Below are 14,061 nucleotides of genomic sequence, written 5' to 3' on the forward strand. Positions count from 1 at the left end.
AACAAAAAGGTTATTAAAATATTGACTACAAATTTTGAGTATCCAGAAATATTCATAATCGACATAAATAATATGTAAATTATGGAATGTACAGAGTAAACATGTTATATTTACGAGGGCACTTACATTTTTTGACGTGATTTCAAAACAAAGGAGCTTGATTGCTAAGCAACAATATTGTTTTCATACATAAATACAGGAGTAACTGAATAATTCTTTTAAAGGGATCGACCATTAACAGAAAACCTTGCAAGTTATCATTATAGCCTAATTGAAAAATATGAAGAAATTTACCGTGGTTCTATGCACATTGCTTCAAGAATTCCACTAGAAATGGTTGAGAACAAAGATTTTTCACACGTGTACATGGACAATGGTAATAATTATAATATATTCCTAATCCAGTGATAAATAATTTATTGATTTGAATCACAATGTGACTAAGCTTATTAAATTAATATGGCAAAGAATATGAATTTTTTCTTACATGTGTTGACTGTTGTAGCTGCAGCGGAAGAGGCCAGGAGAGCCACCAGCAGATATCTGAGTGCCATCTTCTCTTCTTGCTTCGAGAATATTGCTTCACCATTGTCGGCAGGAGATTATATACACGCTAATCAATATGGTGTGATCATCAGAAAAGATTGTATCATTCTGACACCTGGGCTGGACGAGATAGCTGTCAGGTGTTGAGAAGATTTCAAGATCGCAGAAAAAGTTTATCTCAGATAGCTTAATGCGGAGTTGGAAATGAACAATACGTTTCTTTAAAATTAATACTACAATGACTTACGCACAGTATTTTCTGAGTAATCGATACAGTTTCTTTGAAATTTCTGAAACATGGATCTTCTTATTTGGCTCCTGTCTACATTTGTATTACCACGCAAGGAACTGGCCATTCGGTTATATATAAGACCATAAAATAGAATAACAAAGCGTTCCTCGGATCCAACCGAGAAAAAAGGTATGAGAGGACATCAATATGGTCTAGGAATAACGAGCGGGACTCGTGCTCTGGAACTGTGCTCGTGTGTGATTTCGAATTTCGCTTGGACTAATCACTTGGTTGGGTTTTCCGATGTTATCTCAACCCGTAAGGCGCATATCAGACCATCCCATGGTAATTCTCGCACTCTTTTCTCCGAAATACCATCTCGCTAAGACCAATTCCATTGGCGCCAGATAACAGCGTAATTGATACAACTTCGTGCATTAAACAATAACACTGGAATCTCTTAACGATAGAATGTACCTATAGGCTAAAAGGAACGCCTCGGATTAACATGATTTGTATTCCTTACAAGTTTCATATCAACTCAGCAGTAACTTGTAACTTTCAGAGGTAAATCGGAGTATAGCAGAGGAATCATACAATACTCGTAAAATGCACAGAAGGGAGGGCTAATATAATTCTGTGTGATGAGAGAGGAACATGATCGAAACTCAGACTGAACATTTAGGGGGGAGGTACATCTTTCCAACTGATATAATGTAACATTTCATGTGTCCGTATTAATATTTTAAAATAACTGTTTGTAATTAATAGTGATTAACTTTAAGAAATTTGGATGAAAATTGTGCAATCATCATGCATTTCCCTAATATTTTTCACGAATCTGTGAATATTTAAATAATTATTAATTTAAAATGTTTGTAATGACTACTTGGACAAAATAAACTATTTCTTTATTTAGCTCTTAAAATATTTTTTCTTAAAATTTTATACAATTCATTATTATTTTAGAATTTACAATACACTTTTTTATATAAACAACAAATGCTGCAGCAAAGATTTTAGTATATATTGTTAATACTGTATGTCAAAAGCTCACAAGCATACGAAGTTTCATTAGGATGTAAAACTCTTTCGAGTTGTCATAGAAAACATATGTAGAAGTTAAAGTTTCGGAAAGCTTGCAGCAAGGAGCAGAGAATTGAAGTGCGAGCATATTAAACTTCATATATTGGACACTATTAGAGATATCTAAGAAATTCTTTCATCACAACAAATAGAAACGTGTATTTTATAAAGGAAAGAAAAATAAATTGAAAAATGTCATTTCTTTATTCTTAAAGTAATATATCATCCCTTAAAATCAGTCATTGGAGATTTCACAGTGTAGGCCTATATCGTCGTTGTTCCTGCAATAACTCCTATGTACAAAATATACAATTTTTGAGTAGGAGGAAAAAACACATTTATTCATCCTATGGCAGCCGTACATACGGGATTGTGAATTCTTACATTTTCGAAAGAAAGAAATATAATTACATATAGGAGATTTTATTATTTTGTGTATCACTATTTAAGTTATTTAATAGAGCAAAAATATGAAAATCGATAAATATGTGACATAGGAATTATTGCAGGAACAACGACGATATGCTGTGTACCTGGCTTGCAAAAGCTGAATTAGACGTATCGTCCTCTGGTGGGATGTTATGAAGAGTACTGATTCTTAGTTTTAATAGTTCCAGCTGCTGAAGATCGTATTATATCTGAAGTGCGGCAGTGAAGTTAAAACCATTTAAAATGTAATAGTGATTCCACTTAAATGAAAAAATTGCCTGGAGACGGCTACAGGATGACAGTAATTGTTTACTAATGTACAGTTTCCCTGGAAAAGAATAAGACGATTGAATATTCCTAAGTCTCAGATGTAAGACACTGCGCATGATCGGAGACCAGAGCACTGATACACAAGATACCGAATACTGAGTTACTTAAATTGAGGTTTGTTACTAGCATTGTTCAAAAAATCACTTCAAATACTGCAAAAAATATGATAATATTACGTAAATAAAAGATAAATATATACTTAAATCGTGTAGTTAAATCGACAATGGATCTTCATGACTAGATCGACACTCCGCACGGAAAGGAAAGCTTTCGTGTCGTTTCAATAGCTCAGACGCTAAGACTTCTGCATGTTCTGTAGAAGAGAGCGAGTTCGATTCTTAGTCTACATCAACGATTTTTTTGTCTAAATAACGTTGAAATAGCTAAGTAACGTTGAAATAGAGTTTTACAAAGTCGTCAGATTAAGTGTTAATGATCACAGACAATACAAAATTACAAGTTATAATATTATAAACGTTAATCTAATGAATGCATTTATATATACACACATATACAATGTCAATGCATATATATTAAAAACTAACAATTAAAATGAAATTATAAAAATATTCCTAAGCCACACAGACACTTTTACAAAAGGTTTAGAGTCCTTAGGCTATGTCATTTTCTGAGTAATTATTACAATATTTTATTAATAGCTTTCTCATATGTGTAAGAAATGCACTCGAACAAAACAATTTTTGTTAAAAGTATGGCTTTGGATTATTTCATTCTCACCCCTTCAGTTGAGTTTAACTATTTTATCTACGTGTTTGCAATAGTGTTTAATTTAATGTGCATTCAATTTTATTCATGTTATGATTGAATGAAAAAGCACTGTTGCAGTTATTGACTAATTACATATATTAATACTAATTATTAGATGCATCTGTTAAGTAACCAATTGCAGTATCTTTTGCAAAATCTTGAATGTTTAAGTTGTCAATAATATTTCTGTACTATATACTATAAAAGAATTTGCAATAGATTTGGGATCATCTACTTTATAATCACTAGTTTTAATGAAAAAATATTTTCTTTCGTCCACACCTGTGGAGTAACAGTCAGCGCGTCTGGCTGCGAAACCAGGTGGCCCGGGTTCGAATCCCGGTCGGAGCAAGTTACCTGGTTGAGGTTTTTTCCGGGGTTTTCCCTCAACACAATACGAGCAAATGCTGGGTAACATTCGGTGCTGGACCCCGGACTCATTTTCACCGGCATTATCACCTTCATATCATTCAGACGCCAAATAACCTAGATGTTGATACAGCGTCGTAAAATAACCCAATAAAATAAAAATTATAAATATTTTCTTTCTTAGGATATCTACAAGTTTAACTTTAATAATATTCCGAATAGCTTTAATTGCATTATCTGAATTTTGTACTTTTCTATTCAAATGTATTCTATTTCCTTCTTTCATAATTTTTGATAAATTACACTGTACTTCTTGTAGTATTTAAGAACATGAGGTCCACACCTGTGGAGTAACGGTCAGCGCGTCTGGCCGCGAAATCAGGTGGCCCGGGTTCGATTCCCGGTCGGGGCAAGTTACCTGGTTGAGGTTTTTTCCGGGGTTTTCCCTCAACCCAATATGAGCAAATGCTGGGTAACTTTCGGTGCTGGACCCCGGACTCATTTCACCGGCATTATCACCTTCATATCATTCAGACGCTAAATAACCAAAGATGTTGATAAAGCGTCGTAAAATAACCTACTAAAATTAAAAAAAAAGAACATGAGGATCATTACATATAGATTATTCTTTTTAATACATGAGATGTTTAAGTCCCTGCGTTATCTACATTTTTTTTTTACTTTTGAACTTTTTCACAACATTGAGCGGAGAACATCCACTGAAATGATTATGAAATTAAGTGAAAAATACAATACATTTACTCTTAATATCAGTAGTACCAGTATCATATACGTTTTTCCAAGATTCATTTTGTAGACATAAACGTAAATAATCACTAGATACAGCATTTACGACCCTTTTTTAGTTTTTAAATTAATATTTTGAAATTGTTCAGTGACATTGGAAACACTTAGGATTTGTTTATCATGTTCAGACAAGCCATTGATTATAGATTCTGTCGAATAGAAATTCAGTCTAATTCTGTGTCCAAAATTTTTATCAATGGCTGTTCTACTTCAGCTTGTATGCTGGTGGGAAAATTACTCTACGACTAAGGTTTTCAGTTTCAAGGAGTGAACTTAATTTACTTTTACGGAAAAGTTCCGAGAGATAATCTATGTTTATGTCACTACAGATCACAAATTCCATATGAGATTTCTGAAGTCTTTTCTTTACAAATTCAATGTTGGCTATAAATATTAACAAATAATGTAAGAAATATGAATGATTGTAGTTATAAGTCTGATTTACATAGTAAAAAGTAAGAAGTTACATTCTTCGGTAAGATTCGAACTTTCGATATTTGGTTTTGTCGTCCAACGCTTAAGTACGGACCTATTCAATGCTTATGTTAATAACCTACAATTTAGCTGTAGCAATGTGGTGTCATAACTTGGGGTTTGTTTACTTAATGTAATTAGATTTAATTTGATTAGTTTCGAAACAATTGGACTTCCTGTTATATCCTGTTATTTAAATATTTAAGTTAGAGTTGATTTATTAACTCTTACTGTGCAAGATGCCCCTTATTTCAGTAATTCTATATCACGTTAAATATTGAGACTTGTCCAGCACGTTCATCTGTCAGCTTTGTGGATAGGTACTGGGAGGCCAGAGAAAGAGTGCAGCGGTGCTGACATCCTCGCCTTCATAGTTTCACTTGCACATTGTTCGCTTTATGTCGTTTTCTTTCCTTTTAGTTTTTATCGCCATTGTACGGCCAATGACTCTAGTCAAGTGCCACTGCATTGAATAAAAAAATAGGCTATCACATTAAATAGGCATTGTCTACACTAAAGTATTATCGTCATCCCTCATTTCTCATCGTAATGGAGAACCGACGTCACATGAGACAGCGAGTTATAGCTCTAGTTGTGGCTGGGTATGGGGCTAGATCTGCTGGCCGCTTGGTCGGTGTTCCTGGAAGTACAGCCACGAGGTGGGCTCATCGTTACCAACATTCAGGGGAGGTCGAAAATCGCCCTATTCCTAGGCGTCCGCGGATTTTTTTCATTGGAAGAGGATGCTCTCTTATTCGAGACAGTTCGACAGGACCCCTTTCGGACTGCTACCGAAATAAGAGCAGCATCTAACTTTCCCGGCTCTTCACAGACTGTGATCAGCAGGTTGAGGAACCGCGGTATTAGGAGCCGGAGGGCTGCGCAAATGGAAATATTGGGGGAAGCACAAGCTGCCGACCGTCTTGCCTTCGCTACCAATCGAGTGGATTTCGATTGGAGAAATGTAATTTTCTCCGACGAAACAACCATCTCGAGTGATTACGAAGGTCCTGTCCGTGTCTATCGTGAGGATGGTCTCCAACATGATCAGCGCTATGTGCACCGACGTGAGAGATCGGGGCGCTTTAGCATATCGTGTTGGGGGTGGATGTCTTACGATGGACCTGGCGTTATAGAACACATCGATGGCCAGTTTAATGCGGGAACTTACGAGCACATTCTGGAAAATATATTCCTTCCTTCCGCCCGAGAACGTTTTCCCGAAGGAACATTGCTGTTCCAGCAGGATAACCATCCCGTGCACTATGCCGCCAGCATTCAAAGATAGTTTCAAAGGAGACCCGAGATCGAAATCATTAATTGGCCTCCGAAGTCACCTAATTTGAAGGTCATTGAAAATTTATGGGCAGAATTGAAAAAGAGAAGAATAGCCACCTATGCCCACCGACGCCCTCGAAATCGAGACGAATTGTGGAATCAAGTTGTTGACACCTGGGAAGATCTCGCCGTTAACAGATCTCTTTTTGTTTCTTATGATTTTTGTTCGAGGAAGAATACTTTTAACTTCCAAGTAAGATTTATTTTTTTGACGAGGTTCAGCCCAGAAATTGGGCATAAATTATTCCATATTTTTCGACAAATTAGACAGTCGAGGAACTCTGAAGAAATTAATTACACCTCAATAAAAAAAAATTACGTGGGATCGAACACGAGACGTATCGGTTATACAGTGGAACAAACAGGCTACTATATGAGCTACCGAGACAAGACAGTGACAACAGCAGTGCAGAATGTAGATCCCATAGCAGGCATTTGCCATTCGGTACAAAGAAGTAATGATATTTTGCGACTCGAGCTATGTTGTGAAATCGTGGCCTTAAATGGCTATCTTCTTCGTGATCCTTATTCTGGTCCTTGTCCTTGTTGTGGTCCTTGTAACAATTCTTGTTGTATTTGTCATGGTACTTATTGTTACGTCGATATCGAGTGAACCGCGCTGTAGAACTTTAACTTCCGACGACCAAGTGTCGTCTCATTCCTTTTAAGGGTAACTATACCTTTAGGTTCTTATGCTAAATGAAAGACGTCACGTGAAGGGAGATCTGTTCATTCGAAGTTCAATGGGTGCGGGTTTTGTATTGTTTACTGCATTACAATATATTTTTTCGATACAGCATGCCTATTTTCTGTTTAAAAAGTAAACATTTCGTAAGGAGTTCAGTTGTGATCTACCAAAGGTCTATGAAGATGTATTAAAATACCGCCAATAAAATCTGCAACTTTACCTTTGGAGATTTTCCGTCAGAGACGAATATATATTATGGTGTAAAGTGTGTATGTTAGACATAAAAGTTAAGCGTCATGATTTACAAAAACATAGTGACTCTGAAAAAATACATCGAACATCTGAAATTCATTGCGCTACAGTGATTTTGCTACTGAACAAACACAAGTGTACCAACCCTAATTCGAGTGTGCTGATTACAGATCTGAAGTCCGGTTTTTTTTTATCACGTCACAATTTTAAAATAATAACATTTTAAATTTTTAATTATGATGTGTGACACTACGTTCAGGTCAAGACTGAGTGTTCTTGAATTCGATGCTTGGGACACATTTGTACTAGTGTCAACTAGGTTTTTAGGAAATTATCGAGCTGATAATTATGCTGAGCTAGTATATAACACGCTTAGAGCATTTCAGAATCTAGGTTGTTGCATATCTTAAAAAATGCACTTCCTTCATTCACACCTCGACTTTTTTCCATCAAACTCGGCGCTGTAAGTGATGAACCTGGTGAGAGATTCCATCAGGACATATCAACGATGGAAACCAGGTACCAGGGTGAATACGATCCGAACATGATGGTTGATTTCTGCTGGTTTCTACAGCGATCAACAATATGCGGAAAAGCAAAGGTCTCAAGCACTTTTATCAGAGTTTTTAGTGCTTACTACATATTGTAAGTGTATATATCTTCTTATAAATGTATTTAAAATAATATAATGTAACAATTTACAAAGAATATATAAACTAAGCTCAATTTATATCTCTGACTTTACGGTACAGATATGCAATGAATAGTAAGATTTAGAATTAATGTTATAGTCCCATAACTAAAGAACCTGACGTGCTATGATAAATCTGATTATAGATCTGGAATCAACGCATCAATTCAGTGTAGAATACATGAAATTTCCTCAATAGCTGACAAAAAGTTTTTTTTTTGGTAGCCCAGTGTTATTTAGTGATTTCGAATCAGTCCACTTATTATGACCTGTATCTGAAGCTGATATATGCGAATATTCCGTTCCATAAACTTGAGAATCCATATTTTAAACGCTTCATTGAAAACTATACGATTAGAAAAATTGTCATCTCCAACAACCATGCGTACACAACATACCCTCGTGTTATGAAATATTTTATACTTTAAATTCTATACACATCAGCTATTGATTTAAGGGGAGAGGATGGTCTTTTTTGGTGAAAAATGAGTAAATTAAAAAAAAATTCTTTAAAATACTCTGTGATATGTGTGGAATGCATAGCATAACATTTTGTGGGTATTTGTGCCCTTATCGGATGTTGAGTCGCCATTTTTAAATTTCCTGCGTTATTGATTTTTAAATCACTCGCCCACTTTTATTGTTGTTTCCGGTAAATCAAATTAAAAAAAATTTTTTTTTTCTTCTTTAAAATACCCTTTGATATGTGTGGAATGCATTGCATAACATTTTGTGGGTATTCGTGCCCTTATCGGATGTTGAGACGCCATTTTTAAACTTCCTGCGCTATGGATTTTTAAATCACACGCCCACTTTTATCGGTTTCCAGTAACTTCATTTTTTGCTACATTTTTTGCTACATTATAATTTCTGAACTATTAAAGATACATGCATGAAATTTAGAATATACATTCTTTAGACTATTAGGAAACTTTTCTCTGTAACAGAATTTTGTTAATTGATTTCATTTTAAAAATACGTCCGTTTGTTTGCAAGAAAGGAAATCAGAAAATTGTTATTAAATTTTAATTGTTTATTTTACAAACGTAGGGACTAATATCAAAATTCTGTTACAGGTAGTTTGTAGAACATGCTTTTGCAAATGCATTGGAAAAAATTGTTTGCATATATCTTTAAAAATGGTTTAGATATATCGGTTTTATTACAATCCTGCATTGGGTATATATATTTTTTTCAAATTTGGGCCCCCAAATAATTTTTTTCAAAATATTTTTATTTGGTTGAGTTGCCACAGCTATGAGCTCTCTACATACAAAAAATTAATATTTTACACCAAATAGGAAAAAAGTTTTAAAAAATATCATCCTCTCTCCTAAAGAACGTAAATATTATTAAATAAAAATAAAAATACAAACATAACTTTATTTGTAGAGAGGTATTTATAAATGAATTATGTCAATTAACGAAGACATGTGCATTTCTCAAGCAGATCTCGTTATGCATACTATGTTATACACTGCTTACATATCATTACGTGTTCATTAGCATCTACTTCAACAAATAAAGCCCTAATTTCCTTGTATGGATCTGTTTATACAAGAATTTCACATAAAAGTCTTGCAGTCCGTCGTCAGATTACCTCTACCCTGAACTGTGTTAGGACTTACGATCGCGAGCAGCTAATGTAAATTGATATATTCCTCAATTTTGCAGATACGACATGCTTTGTTGCAAAGTCAGCCGAATGGAAATCCTGCTCTGTAATCATTGTTACAGTTCACAGCCTCACAGTTGATTTAACTCCTTTAGCGTTATGTAAAAGTGACGGACATGAATAATAATACATTGCCAGCCACCATGACAAGCCACCACAAATGAATTGAAATTTGCGACTTTCCATAATGAAATTCGCAGCCACCTCAGATGCAGAGTTACTGCGTCACTATCAGCAGCACCAAATCATTTATTTCCGTGGCAGACCATTCGAGCTTTCTTTTTTCTCCATTAATCCCCATCTTGAGGAAAGGAACTGAGCACCTTACCCCATTATCTTTCGGCTTAGTTGCCTCTTTTGTGATGCCTTGTTTGTTTTACTTGTGAGAATCAAACCAATCTTTGGACAGTTGACTTAATAACAACAATTACCATCTTCGAATTTTGCACATAAATTTGAACTTGATCAATTATTTTTATAAAAGAGATCAACATGTAAACCTATATAATTTTGAATAATATCAGACAGAAATGATAAACATAATGGCCTCCACGCATAAGTAAGGAAGGCCCTCAGCAGTTAAGAGGAGATATGCAATAAACAATTGAAGACTGTAAGTGGGAAACGCTGAAATTTAGATTTTCCATGGAAACCAATGAATGTCCCAAGGCGAATAACTTAGAAAAGGTTGGGACTACGAGAAAGGTTTCCTTGTTGCTCAACAGACATCTGTTAGATGAGCAACATGAAGAAAGCTGAATTTCAATTCTTATCCAATACTGATCCAGTTGCATGAAATTTCTTCACTAAATTGTAAGTCATTGCTTTAGAAGGCTCTGGCGAATCAGGGAATGACGACGAAAGTTTGTTACAACTGTTTTCCAAGATTTGTATTATTTTTTATTTTTTATTTTATTGGGTTATTTTACGACGCTGTATCAACATCTAGGTTATTTAGCGTCTGAATAAAATGAAGGTGATAATGGCGGTGAAATGAGTCCGGGGTCCAGCACCGAAAGTTACCCAGCATTTGCTCGTATTGGGTTGAGGGAAAATCCCGGAAAAAACTCAACCAGGTAACTTGCCCCGACCGGGATTCGAATCCGGGCCACCTGGTTTCGCGGCCAGACGCGCTGACCGTTACTCCACAGGTATGGACCCAAGATTTGTATTTCACAAAGTTGTCATAAATAAACACTTGTTATTTAAGGCTATATATCATAATGGACACACTACCGTACTCTAAATGTACGGTATACAGCTGCACCCTCACTGTGTGAACGTGTTTACGTAACTAAACACGAAACGTACGCGAGCAAGAGATCTGATCACTGCGATAGCGCAGCAGTTACTACGCATACTTTCCCCTGACGCCGGTCTATCCCTGGCTGATTCACTCTGCATTCTTTCATGTTAATCAAGAACTACGGTTGCAATTTTGTAGCAGAAGTTACATCTAGCTCCCTCTCCACTAGTATTATTTACCTCGGTGATCACGCCAAATATCAACAATTTATTGCTTTTTTAAGTCATATTACGATTGAGATGGAAGTGTACATGTACACTATCGTTTATCACACAGTTATTTAATTAAAAAGCCTTGCACCTACTAGTACAGAGCTCACTACGTACCTATCAGCCATATTACCAATGAAAACTTCTGCAAGCAAGAGTAACTATAAATAACTAAAAAAATCACTAACAAAATACTAGTGGCGACGTCTATGGACGACAATAGGTGCTGAACTTGAAGTTACCTCAACTGTTAGTTACAAGCGCTGATAAATCTATATTTAGCTTTCCGAAAATTCATTAAAGTTATCAGTGCAGTTAAATTTATAAGATTTAAGTAACTGGAAGTTAACTGAAGTGTACCAGAAACCAGGCATGAATGAATACGCTTAATAAAAATTGTGATATAAATACATAACATTGTTATTTACGATACTACTATTAAAGAAGACATTTTATTTTGCGAGTAGCAATGTTTGCGTAACGAGGCTGCAGACTGAGTGTAGAAAACCTACAAGAAAAATAAAATAAATTTTAACATCTCTGTCTAGCTACACTATTTTTAGACGCCGTTCATCCGTGCTGGTATGTGGAGACAAGTCACCTAACTTCTCCACTGCTGTATTCTCCCCCCCCCCCCCCAATTGTAATAACATGTTACAGGTAGGCGGTGTTATAATTCAATGATTCAGCACGCGACAGTAGATCGAGAAGTCCTCAGTTCAAATCCGAGTGCCTACTAACTTTTTCATAATTTTAATTCTTTATTCTTAATTGCTACATATAGTTATCAACAAAATAGTTTTTGAAGCAGTTTATTTATCTAATTTGTGTACTTTTCTGTGACCAAAACAGTTGGATTTAAAAGTAGGTCTGTCTTTATTTGAACCGCTTTATTAAATCAGCTGCGATTGCTGCCGTGTGATATCTACTGGAAAATAATTGACATTCGGCGCGAACTTCGTTAAAATACTTTTCACACTAGTGTTAAATTTACTTTTCGCACGCTCCCTGTCGTATTTTTTATACGCTTGCCTAGAATTAAAAGGTCTACTTTTAGGAATGACTGTATAAAATATATTTTTAACACTTTGATTTTAAATAGAAATAGTAAAATTGTATTAGCTTTTTGTAATATTCGGTATTTTAGACTGAGAGACAGATACAAACATTAGACATATGTATCAAGTTCTTACACAGTATTGGTTTCATACGAATATTCGTTCTTTAGCCGCTTCAAAATAATATTAATCTAAGAGTAAGAAGTGGTTCATATTACAATATACATATCATAATGTGTACTTGAAGTGCCTGGCTTTTTATTTAATTCAAGAAGCACATTTCACCACCTAGCGGATAATAATTATCATAATAATGACGTTAACTATCGAGTTCATTGCATCATTAACTTTCTGTGATAAAAGTGATGTTCCTGTAATGGTTGAGTATCTAAACCACTAATGAATTTGTAAGTTGACATCTGTGGCGGACAAGATCGCATTTTGTTTTTTTCGGGATTCTCCCGTTTTCCCGTAGGCATCAACATAAGACTAATTCCTTCCGAGATCCATAATATTATCATAATTTCATAGCCTTCTCCGATCACTGGCTGGCGATGCACGATGGGGGCTGGTCTAGGACGAGTGTGATTGCCTGCTTCGAACTTTAGCCTAGGCATCCGTTATGGATTGAGAATGCATCTAGTAGCGAGGTTGACACTAGAGATCTACAAGGTCGCAGTACTGGACTGTAGTGACCATGCTCAGTTTCAAATTGAGGCACACTTACTCTAAAGTTAAATACACACAGAATAATACAGTGTTTACGAAGTACTGTAGCTGGCAAGGTAGTCCTCTCCCCTCGTACACACATCACGTTAGTTAGATGGAGCAATACAGGCCGAACAAGGGAAAAATAAAGTAAATGTTCGCGTGCCGAACAAGGGAAAAATAAAGTGAATGTTCCCGTGAAGAAGAAACGTAAATATTATGTTGGTTAGAATGCATCGCATTATCGTCTCTAGGGTGTAGAAACGTAATATTATTTTTACGCCTATAAACAGTTATACAGGGCAATACTATTTAGGCCTACAAATGTACTTTGTAACAGTTTTAATAATAATAATAATAATAATAATAACTGTAGGGTCATTCCACGAAAATGCGACATTTTCACGAAAAATAAAAATCTCACGAATCTCTGCTTGTTATATGTCAATTTTTTCGTTATGATCCGAATTTTTTGAATCTGATAACTCTTATTGCGTAACAACACGTATGTGGGAGAAAAAGCACCAAGAAGTCTGTGGTTTAAGAGCACGAAATTATCTACTAGAAATCACTTATTTGAATGCACATTTAAGGCAAATAAATAATTACGTCTGTATGTTAAATACAATTAATAATGAAGTGCGGACCTTTTTTAATAATTACAATCCATAGAAACCGTAATACAATGATTATTTCGTGCTTGATTGCAATTATTAAAAGGAAAGGTTGAGAGTTCGTGTGTCACGCTCAAATGGACATCTGTTTATATTTCTTCAAAACCATTTCATTTTTTCATGTTTCATAAATGTAAAAGTGAGAAACATCACATAACAATCAACTTCTTATATCGACAGCATTTTGATTTATGTACGTATTCTACAAGAAAAACACGTGACACACATAACACAATGACTGTGACACACGAACAAAAATGTTATGTTCGTGTGTCACTAAAGTTTATCCTAAAATCCAGTTACAAATTTTGTTGTTATTGGAAGTCTTTACGTCTAAACACAATTAGTAGTGGAATTTTAAATATTTATTGTTGATTTAGATAATTGTGTGTGCGTGCACACGCACCTGTGCGTTTTTTTT

At 35.2% G+C, this 14,061-nt stretch overlaps 1 protein-coding gene across 1 annotated transcript in view; it reads right to left on the bottom strand.

Annotated features, from left to right (window-relative positions):
* LOC138704221 (uncharacterized) overlaps positions 1–644 on the bottom strand; it is a 29,757-nt gene extending 29,113 nt beyond the window's left edge. The window contains exon 1 of the mRNA XM_069832102.1: positions 488–644. Within this exon, the coding sequence (XP_069688203.1) occupies positions 488–554 (67 nt within the window). The 5' untranslated portion in view covers positions 555–644. The remainder of the gene's footprint in view (positions 1–487) is intronic.
* Positions 645–14,061: the final 13,417 nt, after the last annotated feature.

The sequence above is a fragment of the Periplaneta americana genome, chromosome 8 (assembly GCF_040183065.1).
Source record: "Periplaneta americana isolate PAMFEO1 chromosome 8, P.americana_PAMFEO1_priV1, whole genome shotgun sequence".
Taxonomy (NCBI): domain Eukaryota; kingdom Metazoa; phylum Arthropoda; class Insecta; order Blattodea; family Blattidae; genus Periplaneta; species Periplaneta americana.